At 46.0% G+C, this 25,537-nt stretch overlaps 3 protein-coding genes across 3 annotated transcripts; 1 reads left to right on the top strand and 2 right to left on the bottom strand.

The window, feature by feature from the left end:
* Positions 1-688: 688 nt before the first annotated feature.
* LOC131259207 (uncharacterized) lies at positions 689-19,753 on the top strand. Its single transcript, XM_058260648.1, has 5 exons — positions 689-883; positions 962-1,188; positions 15,541-15,936; positions 16,013-16,164; positions 18,102-19,753. The coding sequence occupies exons 1-5, from the start codon at positions 689-691 to the stop codon at positions 19,751-19,753; spliced, it is 2,622 nt and encodes an 873-aa protein (XP_058116631.1).
* A 339-nt stretch (positions 19,754-20,092) lies between these two features.
* On the bottom strand, positions 20,093-21,544 carry LOC131261378 (uncharacterized). The gene is made up of 2 exons (XM_058263401.1): positions 21,056-21,544; positions 20,093-20,989 (listed from the first exon to the last, which is right to left on the bottom strand). The coding sequence occupies exons 1-2, from the start codon at positions 21,542-21,544 to the stop codon at positions 20,093-20,095; spliced, it is 1,386 nt and encodes a 461-aa protein (XP_058119384.1).
* Positions 21,545-24,850: 3,306 nt separating this feature from the next.
* On the bottom strand, positions 24,851-25,472 carry LOC131259212 (uncharacterized). Its single transcript, XM_058260652.1, has 2 exons — positions 25,332-25,472; positions 24,851-25,264 (listed from the first exon to the last, which is right to left on the bottom strand). Exons 1-2 carry the CDS (start codon positions 25,470-25,472, stop codon positions 24,851-24,853), a joined length of 555 nt encoding a protein of 184 aa, XP_058116635.1.
* Positions 25,473-25,537: the final 65 nt, after the last annotated feature.

The following is a 25,537-nucleotide window of genomic DNA, read 5'->3' as shown; positions in this document are numbered from 1 at the left end:
TTTGGTGCATTCGAGAAAATTGGGTACAATAAATTCGTGCACTTGTACCACACATGCTCAGTTTTACTCAGATGGGTTTTCTTTGTGGAGAGTAAATTAACAAAATCTACTAAAGAGTTACCTAAAAGAAAAGATAAATGATGGAAATAAAATAAATAAATAAAATGATTTTGAACACAGCATAGCAGCACTTCTTATTTTTAACAAATGAATTGTTTAAACACTTTTCTCACTGTACTTTTCGTTTTCACACTCAATAGTTTATTCAAAGTAAATTTGGAAATGAAACTAAACTACTGTGTGTTGTAAGTGGGGGATGTTTTTCCTTTTTATTCCCAATTCAATCGTGTATTCAGTCGACATTGGTGCTACTGGCCCTGACATTATACGCAAAAGTGCTGATGCACTGCTTGACTAACACACATTCTACTTTTGTTGGAAGGAAAGATCAGCTCAAACTTGGAGTGAACGGAATGAATCGATCAGTTTCTTGCTTAGTTTTATTTTTCTTCTCTCAGCATTACCACTTATTTGAAGCTTAATTAACCTACCGTGTCGTTAATAATTGGTTTTTTGTTGTTCCCTTCTCGTTTGCAGATAATGTAAAAGGAAATACACGCTGCTACCGCGCTCGTTCCGTACCGTACGCTAGTCTACGAAGTGCAGCCGGTCCCGAGAAGCCGCCAGGATGGCGCTCCGGCTGCGCAAGGATGTTCAGAAGGCGTCCTACTACGTCTGGTTCCTGGGCGCTCAGGAGGCGAAGGCACTCCGCGGCTCCCGGACCCTCCTGCCCATGATACCGCGCATGGTGGAGAAGTCCAAGGAGCAGGAACCGCTCAAGGTCACGCTGCAGGTTTCGCACAAGGGATTGAAAATCGTACAGGTAAGCGGCGGAAAGGTGTTAGTGTATTTATAAATCCAATATTTATCATATTGTTTTGTTTTCCTCTTAATCCGATAGGGCTCGGCTAAACACTTTATCCCGCACGGAGCCATCACGTGCTCGGTGCAGACGGAGGATATCGTCGCCTGCACGCTGCTGCTGTACAATCCGGCCACCAAGTGTCCGCTGCACGTGCACGCCTACCGGTGCGACTCGGAGCTGACTGCCCAGGCGCTGCACGATCAGCTGCAGGTGCTGATCAGCCGACCGGAAAATCAAAAGAGATTCACCGAGCTGGAAGCGCGGTAAGTGGCGCGAATGGGCCCCTCCTTTTTTCAATTTTCACCCCACCACCGTTGTCGCGCAAAAGGCGCAAATGCGTGAACGGGGCAAGCAGAGAAAAATCGCACACAGGCACAAAAAAAAGCCAACAAGGAAAATAATGTAAAACCGAAACAAACTTCCTGCCGGCACCGCCGACATCGGAGAGCGTGTACCGAAGAAAAACGCATTCGGTTCCCATGGTTTGTTTTCCTTCCCTGTCAGTGTTTGTGTGTGTGTGTGTGTGTGTTTGTGCTTTTTTTCCTCCATACGGGAAGGAAAGGCTTTATTGCATTTTCGTCCGATTTCCTCGGGGCTTCCCCATCGCCATGGGTGTTATTGAAATGTCGGGCAGTTGATCGAATAGGGCACCGATTTGCGGCGTATTGGATCGAATTTTCTTCAGTTCCCCTCATTTTTACCTGCCTTTTGCGATGCGTGGCGGTGGAAAAACATCCTCTAGTAGTGTAACAGTACCATTTGGGTTTTCGGTGGCGTAACGAAATGAACTCCCGTTAGAGAGTATGGGAATGTCAGCGGGGCAGAAAGATCTCCACAAGTTGAGGGTTTCCCAGGGTTGAGGAATTCTATTTTGTTTTTTGTTCAAGCTGCTAATGATTTGCAGAACAAAACCGTATTGCTCCAACATCACGGTATTTGGGAAAACCGTGTGGTCAGATATTCAATTTTGTTAGGAAAATGAGCAGTTTTATGTTAATAAATTCTTTAATGTTTGAAAAAATTGCTTTGTCCTTTGTGCTAGCTTGAATTTACTATTTTTCGGTTGATATTTTTCAATTCATTATCATCTATTACAAATGACTAAATACGAATAATACTGTTAAATTTCCGATTATTCTTTGATGTTCTAATACGAAGAAGCAATTTATCAGATCACATCAAACACTAGGAATAACGGAATAAATGTGTTTATGTATCGGTTCTCACTCATCTATTGATGGTATCGTTAACGCTACTGTAAAAAGCTCATTTATTTAAAAAACTTATCATCGAAACATTTTCCCCTATCCCGATCTCCCGCATGAGATCTCCAGCAGCGATTAGAATTGCTTCGCTGAAACAATGAGATCAATTATTGCCGCTTCGAAGACCATTTGGGTTACATTCTGGTAGCGTCTGGTATTGACGCGCCCAAAATTTGCCCTTCCCCCGTGGAGCGGTACGATGAAATGATTGACAGCCGAATGGGTGAATGGTAGGGTTCCCGAAATAAATAGAAGAAGTTAGAAGAGGAAAAACCCAACCAGTATAATTAGGAAACCTCCCAGTCAGTCAACGGTTACGATGCGGGAGATTGCATAACCTAACCGTACTAGCTAGGAGCAGAAACGGGAGCGCATTCCGTGGTAGATATGAAATATAGAAGCGAAACAAAACAGAAGAAACGTTTTACCTAAAGCAGCGAAATTTATCATGCTAGTTACGAGGTACCGAAAAAACTAACTGGAAGGAAAAAAAAGGTCAAAACACTTTGCCTAGCGATCTACGGTTGGGACGGTGAACATGAGAGAAAAATGAAACGGAATGCGACAAAAACTTGCGAAAAATTATCTCACACGCAATTAAAACGTACCGAAGCGTATGGATTAGCGTCGGACACTCGGTCGGGCGTTAATTACTGATAGACCGCGCACGTCAGTCCACTACGGAAAATGGAGATTGTTGCTCCGTAAGTTGCTACAACGGCAAGAATGAGAGTGGGGGAAAAGATGGGTGGACAAAACAGAAAACCAAAATTAAACGCAAATCCGAAATTCAACCGATTCCGGCGACGGAATTCGAACGGAAATTTTGTCAGACCGCCCTTAAAGGGAAGCAACCTTTTAAGGCCGTTTACGGACGGGATTTTCCATCGAGTTTTTCACGGGGCACAGTTTTCTAACCGAGTGCTGAATTGAGCCGTGGATAACGTAATTTCAGCTTTGGTTTTGCAACTGCTACCGTTCTTTTTGGCAGTAAAGTTGTTACAGCAACAAAGCGGCACAATATGATTTAATATCAATGTTTATTCGGTGATGCACATAATGGTGCCGTTAATTTAATTGACTATAAATATTGATCTTTTTGTCATTTTAGTGATAATTTTGTGTCGTTTGAAGTCCTACTGTCAACTTGATCATCATGGTTAACTGGGTGAGACTAGTTATGAATTGTTTCTTGGAGTAATAAAACGGCACTATTTGTCCCTGTACAGATAATTTCGATAAGTTAAGTTCGAACTACCTTGGGAAAATCAAACAATGAAAGGTGAAAACAAAAAAAGATCTCGCTGAAACGTCACAGGCGATAAAACCGATCTGATAGTAATAGCTAATAGTTTTTAGCAAGCGCAGGACTTTATTTGAACTACGCGAACTGATCTGATTGGGAATGCTTCGTTGGACTTTGCAACAGGTATCTGTAGTTGTTGATCAGTTTTGGTTATTATTTTTCAAGCATCTTCCGCGACCAACCTAGCCCACGGAATGCGCACGTTTGCGCCCTCCATGATGCCATGGCGGGAGTAATCGTTTTCGGTGGCGAGTCAGGTCCAGCTTCTCCAGCGAGGTACGCATAGTAAAGCTGGTTACGAAATGGACGCCAAATCGGTGTCGATCCGAACCCGACCGGACGGTGGCAGTTTGGTGTTTTAGGAAAATATTACATGCGCTTGCACGTTGACCAAGTGTCGCTGGCTATGTTACGTCGCTGGTAACGCTCAAACGGCCAAGCCCAGGGGCCGCCGGGCCGCTGCAAACCTATCCCAGCGTTCCAGATGTCAAGCAATTGCCCGTTTTGGGACGGTACGAGTTTGTGTCTAATTACCGACCGGCTGATGCTGGAGCCCAGGTTCCATTTCTCCTTGCGGCTGTGTGTGTGTGTGTGTGTATGCGTGTTCGCCATAAAATGCTCATTAGGTTTCTCAACCAAAGGCCTTATACTCGGCGGCACTTTCACTGGCCAGAGCGTGCTGCCCGGTGAAGGGAGTGTCTCCACACGTGATGTCGCGAATGGCGCACTGGGTTTCTTTCGTCTTTTCTTTTGCAAATCCTCGCTTAGTATGTCGAATCCACTGTGTGACCCACCCCGGAATGGCCCCGTTCGCCGCAGGAATGTGACCGATTTCAGGTGACACATTCGACGTGCCTGTCGCGAGTGATTACAAGCGAGCCTATGAGGACTATGCCTAGGCTCGCCTAGGCCGGGCAGATGTCCATGCGCGGTAATCTTGGCCGGGGCCGGTTACATCATCAATCTCGGCCGACGATCGCCATCGAACAATATCCACACGTATCGGGCCCGGGTTCCGAGGGCTCGCATACAGTTGACACGTTTATCTTGTGAAAAAACGTCTGTCATTTCGATCGAACCCTTACGATCGGGAGAGGCTCTGGTGGAACAGATGGTTGCGCAACTCGGTGCGCATCGAACGGCGATTGCTTCGATGACACAGGTTTTGGGCACAGTAGGGCGTTACGTAACGCTCCATGACGATCGATCCCTTATCGGGCGAGGGGACAGGATTAGATGGATTCTCGAACCTCCACCAATGGTCCATTGGCAGCCCGTTGCTAATCGACGCTAATCATGTTTCAATTCTTAACGCCTTGAACAACAACGACCATACTCGGTCTATTTGGGATTATATCATGAGTAATCCAGTTGCTCCAAGGCAACGAGAAGCTCAACTCTTCCTCGTTTCAAAACGGGCGTTAAACTGTTTGACAAGTCGCTTGGATTGAATTGGCACTTTTATGGATCAGGTTATGTTGCCTGTATGCGGCAACACATGCAGAGCGGAAATTACGTCTTAGTCAATCCTGCCAATTTATTCGTAGGATTCAAGCTATCGAACTACCCATTTGTATATCGTTGAAACCATGAAGGATCTCGCAAGCAGATATTCCCCAAAATGTTGCAAACTTTATTGATGTCCCATATATCCTATTGCATAAGAACAAACTATGTAGACTTATTATTGCTGGACGTTTGCTCCGTGCCAGGTGGTGCGGTGGTGGTTTTCAGCCGTTTGAGCTTAATCTTTACCATCCGCGAGCTGTGCGTGGAAGCGGTGGCCAACGCTGGGGTCGTCTTCCTGCGCCGTTTGCGAACCATCTTCGGAAGCATCGAGGTGCGATTGGAGGGTAACGTGGTGTCGACGGTAACCCTTTTGTCGTATGAGTAGTAGGGAATGAAATTGGTAGTATTCGCTGAAGTTGGATACTCTGGGTCGGAATAGTCCGGCTCCACCACAATCGGTGCTGTATCTTCGTCCTTCACTTCTACCGGCGTAGAGTTAGTAGAGTTGGCAGATGCTTCTGTACCTTCGTCCTTCACTTCTACCGGCGTAGGGTTAGTTGAGTTGGCAGATGCTTCGTTATTGGCGGTGGTCGTAGTTTCCGTCTCGTTTGTGGCTCTCGTAAACCAGTTGTTTAAACTGTACAGCATTCCGCCGTACAAAGAATAGGGTAGTATTCCTGAGAACTGTTCGGAGAAAGCCGCGTTAGCTTAATTGAATGGCAAAAACACTGATTTATCTAAAATTCTACCCGGGTAGCTGCCGGTGTCGTACGCCGAGGTGTTGTTGCACTGGTCCGTGCAGTCGGCCGAGTCTAAAGAAGTGCTTTATTAGGTCTGCATACATGGCACGTGTGTTGCTGCACGATACTTACCGTAGGCGTATTTTTCAGTTTCTGCAAATAACGAAACAGTTTTCTTAGTTCTGGGAAAATAATTACTATAGTGCTAGTGCTCTTCAACATACCTCTGGAAGTCCCATCGTTAGCATCGAAGATTTCTGTAATAGTATCGACAAGTTCTTACATCATTCATGAATTCAAATTCAAAGCATACGGTTGTTAGAACTAGTCCATTTTTTACCTGTATGTTTGCTTTTACGGTTGTCATCGCTCTGCCTCCCTGTGTGGTCTTAAATCATAAAAGGTATGTTCAAATATGTTTTAACTCTTTATAAACTTCTCTTACCTGCATCTTGCCGGTCGTCACAAACTGTTTTAATCGAATGAAGTAAAAGGCAAAAGAGAACGTTTAGTGGAGGTTTCTAAATGACTATTTGTAAAAAAATGTTTTTGCACCTGGTTGACTCGTTTTGTTGTACTCATTGTTTTGCTGGGCGAACCTTTTGGAGTTGTAGGCTAATAAAATAGCTTGTTATAAGGATTGTTTTTATAATACAAACAATTTGAAGCTCGGTGGTAGTCCAAATGAATACTGTATGTAACAAAACATACTTACACGCTTCGTAGTCATCGTTGTTTGAACGAAGACCCGCCATTGTTTGGTGTCGGAAGCGTTAGAACGGTGAACTTCAGTAGAATCAAACGGTTCTGCACTCTGGGCGGCATTTGCCTGCGTTTGTTGTATATAATATACAGGGAAACATATACAAGTAAATATAGTATTTTTACAGTCCAAAACTAAGCACCATACTCATGTGGAGGCTTAGAGCTTTGGCTTTTCAGAACCGATATGCTTACCAGAACCGCACTATAAAGGAAAAATAGAACCAACTTCATCTCTGTTTAACCTGTGTGTTATCAAACCGGTGATCCTCTACATCACTCGGGAGTTGTAATCACACTAGCGATGGTACTTGTAAGTTCTCACATAATATGATGTCAGTTATTGCCAGGAAACATGATCGCATTATAATTCGAATGAGCTAATAGAGTTTTAACAAACTTTCAACGATACTGATTATTCAGCAACCTATGGTCCTTCATAAAAAAGGATTTGTTAGTAGTCAAATAGTCAAGTAATTTAAAAATCGTTAGTTGGAGTTGTATTATTAATAGAATTTTATAGAAAATCCCCAAAACATATGATTGCTAGCTTATCAAAATGAGTACTTAACAGGTTTCTTAGTATTTCTCTTTTGACGTTCTTCAGTTTGTTTACTAAACGCATCTTTCTATGATCATCATTAATTACTTTTCATTTTTATTATCATGCATGGAATTGTAATGTTTAACTGTATTAACCCTTTGGATATGTTTATAATATTATAGTTTCCCCCGTCAGATTTTTTGTTTCCCTACTCGTTGGCCATCGGTGCGATGGTAGTTTTCCTTCTCTTTAGTTTAATCCTATGCATCCCCAGACTTGGGGTAGTGGTGATGGCCTCCGCCGGAGTTGTCTTCTTGCGTCGTTTCCGAACCATGCCAGGTTTCATGCTGGAAAGGAGACTAACAGCTGTGGTAGTGACCGTTTCGTTAGTGCTTATGCTCAATTCGGTGGTACTTGGATTTTCCACACGCTCCTCTTCGTAGTTGTAGTCGGGTTCACTCGTCGAGGTTGTAAATTCTTCCCTTATTTCAACCGCGGCGTTTGTGGTGACGTTCAGCGTTATCGTTTCGGTTGCATTTGAGTCAAGCGACCTGATGGTAGTAGCGTTGGCATTTTCGGTTGTAGTCATTGGCCAAAACGAACTAACCGGCGGAGCAAACTGTATACCAAACATACTGAAACCTAACGCGCGCGGTAACACAGGAACAGTGGAGAAGCGCGGCCACACGGTAGTAGCTGGACGGGAAGTTGTGCGAGTCTGTAAAGAAAAGCTCGAAAAGAGTCAGGTGGACACAATGGAATGTAAAGCTTACCGTCGCAGCTTGTATTAATTTCTGAAAATTAATTAAAAGAACATTAAACAATTGTCGTCAAATTGTAAAAGTCAAAGTTGCTACTCTTTGCAAACCTGAGGGACACCTTTCGCGAATGTGGTCGTCCTAGATGCCTTTAATTAACGGATCAAAAATTTAGAAGAAAACAAAAGTGGGTTACATTTAATTTTTCAAATACTCACAGCAAAAACACTTACTTGAGATCCATGTTTAATGGTGGTACGGGCGTTGGTAGTCTGGAACGGTAAAACAGTATAATACTACAGTATAATTGTCTACATCTATAAACTTTTCGATTGAACATTATATGCATTGAATGCTACACGATCGATTTGCTAAGGAATATCGAAACAGTATGATATAACAGACACACTATACTTCATATAAAACTTACCATACTGGCTTTCTTCGTTGAACTCACTTGGAACTAAAATATTATGGACTGTTTAGAATTGAAAATGAAATGAGTTTGATTCGAATTTTGGAAATTAAAAATTACCAGCCCTGAACGTTTTGTAGTAGTAATAGAGGCCCTACTAGTTGCCTTTGACGTTCCTTTCGGTTTTGCTGTAGTCTGCAACGAAAACAATTAAATATCTTCCAATATGGTAGCAAGAAGAATAAACTAAGTCCTATTTTACATACCGTTGTTTGCTTCTTAACATTTCCCTAGAAGTGAATAGAATTATTATATAGTTTTAAAGCAAAATTGCGGAAGTAATGGCAACTTACGAATGAGTTTTGCATATTACTTAAATCAAAACTTTTCCAAAGCTTCGGCTCGGCCTCAGGAGGTTTTACAGCTTCGTTTGATGCTGCATTAGGGAACTAATTTTATAGAGCAAATGATCATTGATCATTTAACATTTTTTCTTCTCTAATTATTTTTTTCATCCACAGAACCTACCTTAACTATTGTTATTATAATGAATAATAAGAAAAGAAACGGCATTTTGTAGGAGCTGGGGAAGGGTAGTCTGCCAGTTCGCAGTTCTTGTGGGTAACTGGTCAAAAGTAACAAAGAAAATGATTTAAAATTGTATTTTAAAGTAATTATCATTACATTTTTATGGCGGAGGAAACTTTGTTCGGATTCTCGTCCAGTTCTAAATTTGATGTGATAATTTACTTTTAACGAGCACCAATTTGCAGCTATTGGCGTTGCGGCGTTATGGTGATATAAAAAACAATTATTTATAAAACTCGTAGCTGATTTTCTGCAATGCTGACCGATTTCGGTGGTTTGGAAATATTCTTCAATGTTCGTAAATGTGTATATCAACGGTTTGAAATTGCAAGTTGATTACGAAAAAAAAGGTGGTTTCTTCGAAAAAGCTCCCAGCAACTAACGTTAACGATCGGGTTGAGTAACAGAAAATTATAATTTCCACAAAAATTACTGTACGCCATTTTGAAACCGAATCCGTAGGGCAGATGATGTTTTGAGGCCCGCACTTAACCGAACCGAAAATGATTAGCATATCTTGATCGAATTAATTCCCCCTCCTTGCCCCGGGACGCGCCAGTTCCCAGGACGGGTGGGCGCTCCCGAGTGGCACCATTTCCACCGATTCGAAACAAATCCACTCTCGAAAACATAAAATTGCCACCGGCCACCGAAAAGAACTTGGTCACACCGTACCGGGTGAATGATAAAGACGGTTGCGGCTGGGAAGGGACCCACGACACCACAATTCGCCTGAGCTACATTTAATGTTTTTTTTTCTGTCTTTTCCAGTTCATTTTTTCGCTTCCAAATTATCTCCAAATGATCTCATTACAAATTACGGCAACATCTGGTGCACGCGGCTTGGTGACGATGAAGATCTCGTCCCGGCCGTTTCTGTCGGCCGCGCAAAGTGGCAGAAAAAGAGCATCATTTAATCCACCCCCACCCTCGCTCCCTCCCTTTCCCCCGAGATCGTCGTTATCTCATGCTTGGCGGGGCGAGAAAAGAAAAAACCCGTCTAAATCTGGTGCGAGCTATCAGCGCAATCTAGGAGATCGCGCGTTGGAGCCCGCCAAAATGGATTAAGTGCTGCTCTCGATGGAGCTTTATGTTCGTTTATTTCGTTTTCATGTTTCTTGCATTCCTCCCTTCCGCCCCCCTTCCCTGTTGGTGTTGGTGGTCTCCTCTTACGTCCATCTTCACTTAGCGCCGTAATTACGCGGTGATGGATTGAGAAACCTTTCATGCTCTTGTTTTACAACCCACCACCCGACCCTTACCCCTCACCAAACATCGGGTCACACAAAAGCCACACAATGGTCGGCGAGGTGAGCGGGAAATCAACGCGCGCATGCATATATGCATGTGCGCTGGCCTTTGAGCTTTGAGAACGTTGTAGTGCGGTACGCAACCGGCCCCGACCGAGTCCGCCTTCCGATTGTGGCCACTTATCCAAGCGACTTATCCAACGGGCATCGAGGTCGGTTCAATGCTACGCGGTCGAACGTTACGATCGACATAGCGTGAAATGGGCAAAGTGTGACCCATGCTGGATATCACCAAACCACCCAAGTCCAGAGTACTGTCCTGAAGTCCTTGAAGTAGACTGCAAGTGAGAAGTTCTGTGACTGAAACCAGTATCGGTCCGTTATTGACCATTGGAGAAATCTTGGCGACGGAATTCAAGTTCACGTGCGTGGTCTGCGCAAGACCGCGCCGTTTAGTGTTGAACCAATATTTGAATGGCACGATTCGAGAGGTTGTCGGTAGGAAAAACAAAAAAGAAAACCAAACAGAAAACACGCAGTCGGTCGAATTCGTGAGTCGTGATTGATTTCTTGCGAGAGGTTTTACTCGGTGAACGGTCCCGAACCTTTCGCGGCCCACAAAGCAGTAGAACAATTAGGTTCGGCCGTTCGATCAACATCACGAAACGTTGGGAAAATGTTGATTTAGTTTTTCGATGCGGTTTATTTGCAGCCCTCGATCGAAAAAAAACTACGACATACGAGAAATTGACTTTAATTGTTTGTTGATTCAGTGCCGAGCGGGGCAACACTTTCATTGAAGTTAATTAACATTTGAAAGAAGCGAAAAAAAAAATAACCCCGAATCGGGGATGAACCGCAACCCTGATAAGGTAATCGCGGACGCTTTTATAATTAACATAAATAAAGATGAAATTTCTCAAAATCTGCCGATGGGAAAGAAACAAAAACCCCCGATCATCGGTCTCCACCGCAAATGTTTGCCTTCCTATTGATTTCACGCCGAAAAAGTGTTTCTATATGCGCTACCTTTGCACTTTCTCCTCCCTCGGGCGGCCGGCTTGTGCGCAGGCGTAATTAAACGTCAGTTTAAGAGGAAATTTATTTGGCAGCCCCGCTTGCGCTCGGCAGTTTCCTCACGGAAATGCGGTTTTTCGGTGCGGCCCGGGGATCAATCGACCCGAAATTGATAAAACCTACCAAAGTTCGTGGGACGATGTGCGCGAAGTTTGGCCAGCGCAAGGCGCACGGGTTGCTTTCTTGCTCCGTCCGTCACTTCCTTGCCGTTGGTCGGTTTCACTTTCAAGCTCCGATTTCGCATTTCTTGTTTTTTCAAACCGGTGAAGCGGATCCGGGAGGAATAAAGAAATGGAGAAATTGCGGAAAGAAGGAAATAACCTATGGTTCGACTAGAAGAAGCTAGCCGGCGTAAGTCATATAAACTAGGAATTACAAATACGCTGCTGAACCCCTAATTTGTCTTTCTACAAGCGAAAGTTCCTTTTATTAAGTTGGTTAAATACCGCAATTCCCCATGGGCTTCAATAAACGTACGCTTTGTTCGATTTTATTTGTTCGCATATGCTTGCGATCCGTTTGCAGCTACTAACTATTGTTTAAGTGTGTGTTTGTACGCTCGCCAAGTGCCGGGTCAGAGATGATTGGCCGATGTTGGTGATGATCGAATCACGTGTTCGTTGGTCGTGCAGGCATTGAAATCACCTTGACACGTGTATCGAAGCCACGTGCGTCTTTTTACTAACCATTGATAATAGATTTAAATTTTCGTCGAATTGAAGAATGATAATAAATCTATGAACAACATTTATCATATAACAACCGCGATTTGTATAACTTTCCCTTTCAAGATAGGATGTTTTGTTTTAAAATCTAGAAATGTTACACAAAATATAAAATTAAATTTTTAATATAAATTAATTACAATCCAACACAAACGTTTGCCAAAAACAACCACCACATTGAAGATAAATATGCAAAGTAATTGTTATATTTTGGTTACTTTTAAACTTTACAGTAGAACTAAAATTAATTGCTAATGAAACCTAGGAAGAAAAATATGCTGCAAAAGTTATTTTGATGTTTGATTTAGATATTTTTATTTGCAAAACATAGACTGCGTACTTCATGTTTCGATACAGTAAGTATACAGTAAAATCCATCCAGGCCAAGTTCCGACAGTTTGCACAAACTGTTTAGATGTACTTCATGTTAGTTTAAACTTCTTTTGACGAGATTCGACGATTTTCCGTTTAGTTCGCCATCGTACTGAACGATTATTTCAACCATTTGGAGTCTCGTTTACTTTTAAATTGTACATGTTTCGATCGACAAAATTTCACCGGTAACTGGCGCAATTATCGGTTTCACCATTTGTAATCTGCATTTGATCGAACGCGGCGAAGTGGTTCGATCGCAAGGGTTGTCTCGTACAGTGCCGGTTGCGTAGACCACTTCAGATCCTCGATGCGGATGCGGATCATATGCTTGAGAGTTGAAGATTGATCCACGGATCGGTCAGCGGAAAGCACAAAAACCGACACACATTCCAGTCCCGCTGGCCGGCTGGTATTTGCGTTGCATCATAAGCGTTTTGAGAACAAACGAGCGCACATTTTTAACCGATGCCTAGCCATTTGATTGGTCCGTTGTTTCGTGGTGCGTTTGTGCAACGGCAACGATTAAATCGGCAGCACGGTTTCACACACTGAGCGCGCGTAAATTCATTGACAACCGAGCGAGCGATGCGAGATTTTATCAATCGGTGCGGTTTTTCACAACCCCTGCTTGCCATCGTTTGGTACGGGCAACCCATTGAGCACTCGCCGGAGCACATTCCGATGGAGGTAAAGCGAACTCCACATCGTAGTCGGTGGACAGTCGGTGGCCACACGGCTTCTTGCGCCAGCTTTGTGCTAAAACCGTGGGCCAAGTCGGTCGGTGGTCGTTATACCTTCACTTTCCATTTTACTTTCCTTCTTTCTCTGTCTCTCTCTCGTTCTCCGGCGCTCGCCCTTGTGCCTTTTTTTTGCAACAATCTCGGCAAACACACCTGCAACAGCGCAGCACGAGTTTCATTTCCGCTGACCATCCCGATATTACGATAGCCCTCGATGCCGCAGGGCTGGCCCATCCTGGGTTGACAGCCTCCTTCCAGATGATGCCGATGGGCCTGGGAGTGAAGTGAAAAGTGAATCTGATGGCCATCGCCACCGGGGATGGCGGCGAAGTTTGCCGGAGATTTGGGTCAGCCCCAGACCCCAGCAACCAGATCCCGTCCGGACCGCAGATATGACAGGCCCGAGGACTCTCGAGCGGCGGCTCGAGGACGGCAAGCCCAGCGAACTCCGAAAACCGGCTGCTCCATCGTGGCTGAAAGCCATTCGGCAAACCAGGGGGAGCGGCGACACTTGTTCGACGCTCGATGTCGACGAGCAAAATTCCTTCATCATGCTTCGAAATTCTGGTTTTCTGCTTCGATTTAGCCGTCTCGTCGAAGGCGGTTGGGAAATCTTACGACCGCCATTTTGTCTGCCCCAACCAGGCGCAGCGGTGGCCTAGATGGGTCGGTATTGATCGCGAGTAGGGGGGCAGATCAAAACGAAAAAATAAAAACACGAACTGTGAAAAGATGTCAGCGCAACAAGTGTCAACGTCGTGGAACATCGGCGCGCCACGGTGAGCGTAAAGAAACGCTGTTTATTGTCGCTTCGGCACCGAAGATGGATGCTCTAAACTTTAGCCGCAGCTAGATGAGGCTCCGTCGCGCAATTTAGCAAAATGTCAAAACTCCAGGGCCATCCACGGCAAACTGCTCACGGAGAAGATTCCAATGAATGGCAGGTTTCGGTCGTTTTTGTCTGGTTAACTAGCCTGAATTTGTAAGACGATACTTTTTAGAGGCTACATATATCTACGACTTAACTTCTTGTGAAGAATTTTTCAAACAATTCTACATCTACAAATAATGAAAAGTAATAAGAAGTTTTTTAAAATTACATGGTTTACGAATTTATCTATTGAGCAAAAGTTATTGTATATGAATGTACATTTACAATCACAATATTATGCTTCTTTTATCCACTGTATACTGTAAGATTATATAATTAAAATCCACGTATAACAACATTTGTTATTGTGTCAAAAGAATGCCACACCAAAGTTTAGCTGCGGTTTAAATAACATATTCATGCAATTTTCACATTTCAAGAAATATTACTCAAACATGTTACTGAAGATAATACAAAAGTGGGGAATCATGTAAAGACAGTTATCTCTAGTATATTTACGTACGTGAGCACATTATTTTGTTCAAACATAAAAAATTTTCACTAATCGATGAAAATCAAAGCTATTCACTTGTTTTCGAAAATTGAATAGGTATTTGAATTTTTGAATTTTGATTTTTTTTTAATTTGAATTGAAAATATTTAAGTACTTTAAATGCAAAAGATGATAAAATATGATAAAGACATCGAAAAAAGTATTATTTGATGACTCATTAATGTTTATGATTTATTTTCTGGTTTCAAATTTTGAATAAATAATAAAACTTAACAGACTTCTTATGAACATTGACAAAAATAAGAAGAATTGGTTATGATGCCAACAGTTTTAAAATCTTACAAACAAACGGATGAACTTAATGGGTTATGTCAGTTTAACGAAGTGACCTATACAGCCATTCAAAACATACCTAACGTAGAAAGGCACAACATGTACCATAACCACAACCATGTGTTCTTCAAACAAAATCCGTGACTGACCGTTTTTCAGGTCCGTTTTTCACGTTTTAATAAGCACCGATTGAAAAGGGAAAAAGGCCCCATCGCTTCCCCCTCGTCGACTGTCTCGCCGGTATGGAAATATTAATCATCGTCCGAGCATCCGGCGTTCGAGTGGAATGTCTCGAACCAACCCGAAGATCTCTCTCCATCTAAGATTACCATTGCGGTAAGCTCGATCGATCGGTTTAATTTTTGCCCAAAACATTTATAGCTCGCCCGGGTTCGAGGCCTTTCGAAAAACTCGATCTCCGGCGACACTTGAAGCGCACTCGGCCGCCGGAGTGTCGATGCTTTGACACATGAGCGGTTCGCTCGGGAGAGTGTGCATGTTTTCGATAGTTTGTTTTTACTTTCACATTTTTCTCCCGAACGTGTCTCTGTGCCCTTTTCACGGACGAGGCGGCAAAATCGCTAATGGTTTCGGTGAGCCTATCCAAAAGCCCCGTCCAGTTAAACGAGAGGGCCCGAAAAACGGTTTGCCAAACGAGACGCGTTAAAGTGCTTTCTAGTCGCGTGTTGGGGAGTGTTGTTTCCCCTTTTTTCTTTAAATCAGTTGTTAACCAAACTCCGACTCCGGAATATGCGACAAGGGAGTAGTAAAAAATGACTCCACAAGAAGTTATAAATGATGCTCAGTCGATGACCGTTTCGTTTGGTTTCATTTCACTTTCAGGCTCGGTTTGGCCGCCCAGCTCACCGGCGGCATCGGTGGGGTGGGGGAGCGTGCTCGCCCGACCGCCATTCCCGACCCTTCGTCCCGCCAGCGCATGCCCCGGCGGTTCGAGTCGCCCCGCCGCTTCCCGGACTCGTCGCACGGCAGCGACACCGGCACCGCCAGTACCCGCGAGTCCGAGTGCTCCGAGGACCAGCAGCAGCACTCCCCGACCGGCCCCGTGTCGCCCCTCATCAGCCAGTCGAAGCTGTACGATTCGCTGGCGGCGGAACTGCGCGAAAAGCTGAGCGGCGGCGTTCCGCTTCTGCTGCCGACGAAGGACTACGCGGCGCAGGGTGAGAAGCATTCCCCGTCGGCCGGTGTCCAGGCCGGGGGTGACGTGGCGGCCAGGCGCGGGTAAGCATGCACATTGCACCATTGCTGCGGAGACCGACATTGACCGATTCCACCTTCTCCCTCTGTTCTTCCGTAGGTTCCGGAGTGGTGGTGGAGGTTGTCTGACCGGAACCAGCACGCCCTCTACCGGGGGCAATCAGAAGCACGGTGTGTCATCCCGCGGCTCATCCGGCATCGGATCCGACCTGGCCCCCAGCCCGGAGCGTCACGAACCGCAGAGTTCCAGTGGTAGGTATCCTGTAGGCGAAAGTAACCCATCTCATCGACCTATAACTGTAAGGTTGATACGCACAAACTATGTTCACGTTTCTTAGAAGAACTTATTAACATTTTTTTATAGAGCTCACTCTTAGACTAGTTTATAATTATGTTTAAACAATAATCATCATCAAACATCACTTCCTTTGAAGATTTAAATTTTCCACGTTAGATTATTTGGTTCAACATTCCAATTTGCTGACTGCGTATCTTCAACTGATAGAACTTGACATAATGAGGCATGAGTTAGACAAATATGCCCTCTGTTGGTAAGTCATGTTTGACTGGCCTTGAAGAATACATTTCGAGCTACAGGGTTATACAGGAATGCAGTAGTGATGAAGAAAAATGTCCACGAAATAATAAAATGTATCAAATGGTAGTTGCAAATGTAATGTTTTTTGAATCATGCAAACATTTTAGAAGTGTAAATTGATATAGTCTGGAGATTATAGATGCTTTTTGTAATGTTCGAATATTTTATTTATAGAAATGAAATGTTTAGGACAAATAAAGTCCTATGCTTATCGTCAATAAAGGCAGCTTATTTATTTGTGTAAACGATTCATCAACGGAAACATAGGTATATTAGATGCGAATATACGTTGACATATTTTAGATCACGTACAAAATAACTCAAATTGAGTAATTAAATTTGTGTATAGGCATTTTGAAACTAGCACACTTTATGGATTTTAATGAAAACAAATTTTAAGACCTATCTCTAATTTTTTAATGCTTTAATTTTTTCCTTATACTTTACATTCAAACACACTCATTCCCAGACGTTCTTTTTAAAAGCTGGGTGCAGATAAATGCGTTAAACAGGTTGTAATTATAGTAAAACGAATTACAAATCATGCCGCGTTTTTCTCGCAAGGAGTGCTGCTCCTTCTGATTGAGACTTTAAGAAAAGAGGCAAAGGGACAGGACATGCCGGATGTGGTCCGTCGCGCGTGCTGCTGAACGATAATTTATGTGCGCTCCGATTTATGGCGAGTGCGCCAGTTTTGCATATAAACATTTACCACCTTCTCCCAGCGTGCGGGGGTCATTGGCTGCGAGCACGCGGCATGGCGCGAATTACACGCACTATCGCGATTATGGAGCCGGCTGAGAAACACCGAGCAGCCAGCGAGCATGGGCCCGCTGCCGGAGGCAAACTGTACGCCCGTTAGGCCACTTTCTCACGGGGTTAATTAATTAGAAAAGCGGGCGCGTCTTGCGGGTGCGTCCTTTCTTCTGCGTCTTTGCCTCCCGCGAGAAGGTGTTACCGACCGAACTCCAGCGTGTTGCGGAGAAATGGAGGAACAGTTGTTTTTTTTTTTCGCTTCTTTTCGCCTGCTCCTCCTCCTTCGTCATCATCAACAACACAACACATCATCTGAATAAAACACAAAACAAGTTAAACCGGGCTGACGCGCACAGACTCCATGATTGCTGTCGCTTGAACTTTCACTTGCGCCGCGTGGTGTTTGCGGGCGTGCGTGCGTGCATTTTCGGATGCGCAAGATCAATTTGTTTGCTTTCCATTAGCGGAAGGGAACGGCGGCCCGCGCCGGTGGAAGGTTAATGGGCGATTTAAAAAATGCACAGCGAAATAGCTACTAAACACTCCCGGTTGTGCATTTGCTTAGCGGCTGTTGAGCTTTCAACTGGTCGATGGCTGTCTTAGTGTAAAGATCAAGTTTTTCATCATGTCAGTATGATTTTGGACGGATGATATCGACCTTAAGAGTCTTCAAAAGAGCTTCGTCGGGGTTGTGTGTCTTATTTGAATTTTTATTATTTTTGCGAATGTCGATGAGAGTCGCCACTTCCTGTATCATCTTTCCCGATCGCCAGTTCGATGAGATCCACTAACTCGTTTTCATATTCCGCTTCTCTCTTTTCCGCCGCTTCAACAGAGGACGAATGGGTGAATGACCAAGAGCCGGTCCTGAACGGTTCGCCACATGCCCGCTCCGGCGGCCGTCCGATGGAGCGTTACCTGCACGACGATCAGCCGGCGCCGCGTATGGCCAGCAAGTACCGGGACCAGCCACCGGCCGCGGGTCCCCCGACGACCTATCTGTACCCGAACGTGCGCGAAGAGCCGGTCCGTGTGCGTCATCAGCGGTCCTCAAGCCGAGAGGAGGACCGCAGCCTGCAGGGGTCGGTGAATTCGCGCGAGGAAGAGGTCAAACCGATCATCACCAACCACACGCCCCGGTACCGGAATGCGTTCAAGGCGGCTGGCGGCGATGGGTACGGGGTGGAGGAGACCCGCAAGAAGAAGCTTACCATCGAGGACAAGTATGGGGACGAGCGGCGTGATGGTTTGGTACGGCGAGGTGCCGGTCGTTATCCGATGGAAGGGGATGACCGTGTGGATGGCGGTGAGCTGGAGTTCGAGTACGGGAAGCCGCACGGTGGCCGTTACTTCGAGGACGAGTACGAACGGGACCGATACCGGGAGAATCTTACCGATCGGCAGAAGTACCGGGAGATCGTGACCGATGGCGGCAAGTACCACCGAGCGGTGGAGTACGATCGACGAGCCGGGCCCGGTGGTTACGTGGACCGGGTGGACTATCCGCGGGAGTACTCGCCGGAGCGTGTGCCGGGACGCGCGGGAAAATACGGCGGTGCCCCAGACCATCACTTTGCGGAGCGGCAGGATTTCAAGGTCGAACGGGAAGGCTACCATCGAGCTCCGGCCAACCGATCGCCTCCGATGCTCAAACCCGACCGGAGTCGGTACTCGCATGAACCGGAGGTGGCGCACGATGTCGGCGAACGTCGGCCGGTGGATCGACACAGTGGCCCCGAGGGGTACCGTGACGAGGGACGCTACCGGGCGTCGCACGAGGAACCACCGAAGCGTCCTGCCAAGCACGCGGACAAGTACGACGAACGTTGGCGACACGGCGAACTCGCCGGTCCGGAGCGGTACGCTGACACCGAGACCTCAACGTCTGCCTCCGGTCGACGCTACCACCGGGAGGAACCGAAGCCCCAGCCGGCCCCAGTCGAGCCGCGCAAAAAGTCCGTCGAGATACGCACCAGCTCGCCGGAATCCACCATGCATCGCATCTCGCCGAAGGATCGCTTCCAGACGGCGAAGGAGAAGTTCCAGCAGATGGAACGCGAGCGCCACGAGCAGGAGCGGCTGGAGCAGGAGCGCCTGGAGCGGGAACGAATGCTGCACAGCAAGCGTGCGGTCGAGCATGCACCGATCCCGGGACGTCGAGGTTCGCTCGAACCGGCCGCCGTCAGCTCACACGAAAGCAATGGCTGGAGCTCGGAGGAGGACGAGTTGCCACCGCGGGGACACGGATCGCGCTCGAACGGTAGCGTCGGAGGGGTGCCGACCATGGGCCACGGATATCGGGAGCTGACGCCGGAGGAACGCTATCCGGGGCTCGACCGAGAACCATCCACCGGTCGGCGCATGATGCCGGCCAAGAGCCTGACCAACCTGGTCAAGGGCTACAGGCATAGTTACGCCGAACCAAGACCACCGCCCGTCTCACGCAGCAGCGGCCGTGTCGGACTGGCTGCCGTCAATCCGTACTGAGCCCGGGAAGTGCGGGAAAACTCCCGAGGAAAATGTGTAGAGCAAATACTCCCCCAACGTTAGGGTAAAAGCCGCGCGCGGCTAGATTATGTAGACGAATATATTGTGTTTTCTTTTTTGGTTTTCAATGTGCCTTATAGTGTTTATGGTTCGATACATACTTATACCTACCGACCAGCGCCGGGTCGGCAACAATGTACATTGTAACACGCTACGAATGTTATACAATATGAGTTGAGATACTTTAGCAATAAAACCACATTATAGCCAAATCTGGTGGATTTATTTTGTTTCTACAATACTTTGTAGCTTCTCTTATAGTTGGAATTGATGATCTTATTAAATGATCTTCGGAGGTTTTTCGTTATACTTCTCGTAGCATAACTCATCCAACAGACGCATCATCACCCGATCAAGATGCTGGTTTGCATACCACAGGTAGAAGACGGCACTGGTGGCCAGCAGAAGAAGTGTCCCAAACATCGCAGCCAGCGTCATCCACATCCATTGGTTAGAGCCAACGAGATCCTCAACCGGTGGGAAAATATGACTGGGCAGTGTTTGTGAGATTGGCGTTGTCGTACTTTGGTTTGAACTGTCTACGGAATCGGCTGTTGAGGTCTGTTGGACAGTTGAAGAGCTCGTGGGCATCATTGACGTATCGTCCCTCGGTGCGTTGGTTGTGGTGGATGTTGTAGTGCTTGGTGTTGATGATGTTGTCGTCGTAAATTCGGTTGTTAATACTGTTGTTGTTGTAATTGGTATTGATGTTGAAGTTCTTGTCGTAGTAGAAGCTAATGTTGTTGTTGTTGGTATTGATGTTGTTGTCGTCGTCAGTGCTTCTGAGATGGTTGTTGAAGGTATCGTTTCCGATGTTGACGTCGTTGCCTCTGACGTCGTTGGGGGAAGCTCTTCGCTAACTTCCGTCGTAGAAATCGTTATCTCTTCCGTCTCCGTTGAGGTTGTAGGTGCTGTCGTAGTTGTTATTGTTGTTGTTGCTGTTGTTGTTGTTGTTGTAGTTGCTGCTGTTGTTGTTGTTGTTGTTGTTGTTGTTGTTGTTGTTGTTGTTGACGGAAACGCTGTCGTCGAACTCTCAGTTGTCGTAGTGGGAATTTCAGTAGTCGTTAGAAACTCGTCAATGGCACTGCATTCCTCCGTTTCCACTTCATAGTTGAAGATGGTCAAGTACTCTATCGCCATGTCACTGCCGGCGTTCATATTGGCTTCGATTTGGATCTAAGTTTTGATGCAACGAAAACGAGTCTTGTCAATTGTCCCATACTGTCAAAATTCCACACTTACCTGGGCCCGAATCACTGTTTTGTTTAGTTTTTCTTGGAAAAATCCCCAATCCTCCGTGGATGTTGACGTTCGCCAGGACTCGACGAGGATAGCGTTTCCGGTCGAATCTACCCGGTCCAGATCATACACACGCACCTCCAGGGTAGCCCCACTTTCGAACACTGCATTGTACGCCATCCGCAGCTCGGTATCACTGTTGAAGGAGTACGTCCTTACCGTTTCCCCACAGGTTGTCCCTTGCCATTTGTTGGACAGATAATAGTTTGCCCCGGGACGGTAAGGATCAAATTGGGTAGACTCGTCGTACGGTTTGGCGGTGAACTCCTGCAGGTAACCACACTTACGCAGGGACGTTAAGGTTTCATCGTCGAAGTCTATCTGCGTACAGGATGGTTCTTCATTCTCACGAGTTTGTTCTTGAATAGTAGGTGGAATAACTAAGACACTACACAGCATCAAATAAACCGCACATTTGATCGAGGGAGTCATATCGATCACTCAACTCGACAAAGTCTTCGACAAAAACAAATGATTCAATATCGTTTCACGCCTCCAATGTTCAGCCAGTTTCCCTCAACCGGTCATTGAAACTATGTTACCGGTCCACGCAAAGCAACGATCTTCACTGACACAAAATAGACCAATCGGTTATCGGTTCCGTTCTTTGTGTCACCACTCGATGTTTAATATTTTGATTGATTGCTTTAGTACGTTTATTGGCAGTGTTTTTCGACCCTAGACACTACAGCCACAAAGAACTTGAACAGGCTGGTTGACCGCTGGTACCGGGCCGGAAAGCACTTGACACTAAGGGGCTGCCACTAACGAAGATAGACGTCATGATCCTACTTCATAGGAATCTCCTCCTCGGAAATCTGGAATCATCGAATACTTTCGAAGGCATGTTAGAAAGGAAGAGTGATTCGATGAGGGGAGGCTTTAGAGTGTGGAATAATATTCCCACATACTCAGTTCTTTCTTCTTCTGCATACAATTTTGTAGATCTAGTCTCTTGCTTTACCCATAGTTAAACATTGATTAATGGCAGGAAATAAAACTGTTGGGGCAGGCTTTAATCCACCGCCATTATCCAGCACTTCAGAATGCTTCCTCCAAGTGGACTCCAGCTGGCTGGGTTGACAAAACCTTGTAACACTTTCACGATTTGTTTTATCTTTCATAGATCATCTCGGTGATATGTTTGCAATCGAATTATCTATCGAGAGGCCATCAAACCGATTTACGGTATGTCGCCTATTCCCTCAATCATCAAATGAAAACGTCATCACACCGTTTATCTACCCGATTCCAGTTCAGTTTCACCTTAAAAAACCGCACGGCTTTCATCTTGCCGACATCTTGCAACAGATTTGATGGATGATGTGGAAAATCTGTTCCAATCGTCGACGGTATGATAGCACCGATTTCGACTCCAGGCGTGCGATAAGGCACGTCAATGAAGTTCCGTGGTGAATGCGCAAGGTCCTCAGTCGATGCACTGATAGCGCATGTGAAGGAGGTGCCCACAACCGATCCTACGGTTCGGGAATGTGTTTGTGCGTCCGAGGTACGGGGTCTCACTATCGGCCGACGGAAAGGAATCATCATCTTATCGCTGTGCTATCGCTCCATCAGTATATCTATGTAGCCGAGTAGGATTAGGCGATGATCCTTGGGCAGGTAGACGTACACACCGAGGTCTTCATTCAGTTTGTCGGCGCTGTCCAGAATTCCAGCCCGCCGCTTATCGTCACTCACCTTACTGTGATTCCCGAAATTGGTAGCTGCTGTGTTTGGCAAAATGGTTCTCCGGTTCGGTGACAGTTGGGCGTGCAGGTGCTTGATCGTAGCCTTGACGATGGCCACCAGCACCAGTGGACACATCATCCAGCACGCGGGCAGTGACGAATCGAAGGCAGCACCGGAAGCGTACAGTGATGCCGTTCCCTTCGCGGGAACCGATGCCGAAACGGCCTGGATGGTGACGGCCATCATCTTCATCGTACTGTTTGCGCTGGCCATCATCGTGTGCATATACCTGTGGTACCTGCGGAACGCGAAGATGAAGGAACTACGGCACCTGCAGAACGTTCGGCTCGGAACCAACAAGGACAACCAGAACGTGTGGTACGGTGGTGGAGCTCATATGTGAAATGGGTCAGGACCGGACAGGTTCCACTCCGTTCCGCGTTGTTTGGAAGTGATTCACGGTGCAGTGATTTATGCATACCTTTCGGGACTAGCCGAGCTCGTAAGATAACGCGTTATCTTATCGTCCATCGGTGACCCGTTGCAAAGCGCGTTTCACAATCGACAAAGTGGTGGAAATTAGGAATGTTTTGTTATTTCGACGAACCGATGACTGACTTACAAACAGTTTGTGTGTGTGTGCGCGCGCGAGGTTGAGCGCTTATGTGCCTCAAGAGTGACATGAAAGTAGCGTTAAGTAGAGTAGCCTCAAAGACGAATAAAGTATAGTGCTTGTAACCCTCCACAATAAACTTATCACTTGAGTTAATTTTTTAGTGGCATTGGTATTTTCCTTCAAGGATCGTTCAAACAAAGCCATCGGAATGGGTTCAAATGGTTGTACCTTCCGTTTATTATTATTATTATCGGTTGCTAATACATTTTATTGTAGTTGGTATTATTGCTGGGTGGTTAACGTTTCCTATGTTTTACGCTTTCTTCAGCATTACACCGAGCGGATGCTGTTTGTCGTATAAACCTAACGCTCCCGCTCCGGTACTCTCACCTCACCACGCTCGCAAAACCGCTTTTATTAGCACATATATATAATTTTTTAAATATTTGTATATTCGAATGTTCAATAATGGCTACGCAAGACGTAAAGCACGCACTACGAAAAAAAAAATTTGGGGATCCTAACTTCTTTCCGGAAGCATTCGTCGCGATCGATTTGCACTGTATGTAGCCACATGCCATGTGAGTGGGTTCAGATTGGGGCGCTAAACAATCCTAAATTAATAGTCGTACAAAAAACACAAACACACACACACACGCACACATCTAACATGTACAACGTAATACAATATCACAATCGGTTTCACAAGACGCGACACAAGGGCCTGGTGTTAAGATAGTCGATTGTTTATGAGATCGCCGGTTTGATTTGCCTTTTGTTTGCTCGTTTGATTTTCCTCTACAGTGTGTGTCCTCGCGGGACATTCCTACAGGGTACTGGAAGACCGACCTGATTGGCTTCAAACGCACGGAGAAAGCGAAACTGACTGTTGCTACGGTAACGGGGAAACGGGTAGACACTTAATTCAAAAGAACGGTGGCACTTGAATAATTGCTTCCTATGAGGGTTTTAACTGACGTCGCGTGTCGAAAGCGTGTACCTATCGAACAGGAATGTATAACTTCTTAACCCTACACAACGCTGAGGCTAGCAGCACTTAACCGAGAGAAACACTTAGTGTACTAAGCCCACGCCGGTGCAAAGCCGGTGCACCGGTTTAAGGAAATGAGAGATTGAAGTATAACAGCTAGCTGATGTATAATCAAGACTCGTCGCTTAACGGTGCCGAAGGGCGTAAATTTAAGAAAATGCCTTCAATACAGGCATCCGATAGATTGATAGATAATATTTGCACACAGTTTATATCATAAGCGTACTGTAGGGGAACCCCCAGGATTCCCGTCTTCACGGCATTCGAAATTCGGACGCGAACTCCAGCCGGATACTGGAGGTCCTCGTCAATACTGTCAATTGTTCCTGCGACATTCTCCAGTTCTCGTGTTCACAGTAGAGGAGCCGCCATTCCTCTCTTACTTGGCAATCTTTTTCATCTGATCCGTCTGGTGCTTCATGGAGTAGGTGGCGTTGTCCGCCTTGTACAGCAGCGAATCCAGCTTTCCCAGCTGAGCCGACATCTTCTGGCCAAGGTCAAGGGCGGCCGACTTGGCCACGTGCGCATCAGAGGCCGCGTCCTGCTCCTTCATAGTGTCCAGTGCATCCAACGCGTCATTAATCGAACGGCCCGAGTCGGTCGGTTCGTCCGAGCCGCTGGCAGCCGCCGGTTCGCTGCTCGGTGTCGACGGGCGCAGCTTCAGAAGGCTGGTGAGACTCCCGCACGCCACCTTAAACTTGTTGATCTTTTGCTGCGTCACGCTGAGAATGTTGTTCAGCTCGTCCATCTTGCCGGAGGTGGACTGGATAGACTCTTCCTGCAGGTCCACTTCCTGTAAGGTGGAGTACGTAATGTAAACAATACCGATTCTAGGACACTTTCGCACCACCAAACCCAACCTTCAGCTCCTCGGTGAGCTGCTCCTCGACTTGTGCCTCCTGCCGCAGCCGCATCTTCTCCTCGAACTCCTCCCGGGTGGGCTTGGCCAGTTCGAGTAGTTCCGCCCGCATACACTCGTACTCGTACGTTCCTTCAGCCATGGTACTCTGTTTGATTCGTTGTGTACTGGTGCTACCGCAGGTACTAGAGTCGTTGTGTTTGGGTT

The sequence above is a fragment of the Anopheles coustani genome, chromosome 3 (assembly GCF_943734705.1).
Source record: "Anopheles coustani chromosome 3, idAnoCousDA_361_x.2, whole genome shotgun sequence".
Taxonomy (NCBI): Eukaryota; Metazoa; Arthropoda; class Insecta; order Diptera; family Culicidae; genus Anopheles; species Anopheles coustani.
The sequence above is the reverse complement of the archived record's forward strand: the minus strand, read 5'-3'. Positions and strand labels throughout refer to the sequence as shown.

Excerpts from the sequence above, each read along its gene's own strand:
- LOC131261378 (XM_058263401.1), bottom strand. The coding sequence starts at position 21,544 with ATGACTCCCTCGATCAAATGTGCGGTTTATTTGATGCTGTGTAGTGTC. Across the intron at positions 20,990-21,055 it reads AAACAGTGATTCGGGCCCAG|ATCCAAATCGAAGCCAATAT; the intron begins GTAAGTGTGGAA and ends ATCAAAACTTAG.
- LOC131259207 (XM_058260648.1), top strand. The coding sequence starts at position 689 with ATGGCGCTCCGGCTGCGCAAGGATGTTCAGAAGGCGTCCTACTACGTC. Across the intron at positions 15,937-16,012 it reads GACGTGGCGGCCAGGCGCGG|GTTCCGGAGTGGTGGTGGAG; the intron begins GTAAGCATGCAC and ends GTTCTTCCGTAG. Across the intron at positions 16,165-18,101 it reads CGAACCGCAGAGTTCCAGTG|AGGACGAATGGGTGAATGAC; the intron begins GTAGGTATCCTG and ends CCGCTTCAACAG.
- LOC131259212 (XM_058260652.1), bottom strand. The coding sequence starts at position 25,472 with ATGGCTGAAGGAACGTACGAGTACGAGTGTATGCGGGCGGAACTACTC. Across the intron at positions 25,265-25,331 it reads AGCTCACCGAGGAGCTGAAG|GAAGTGGACCTGCAGGAAGA; the intron begins GTTGGGTTTGGT and ends TCCACCTTACAG.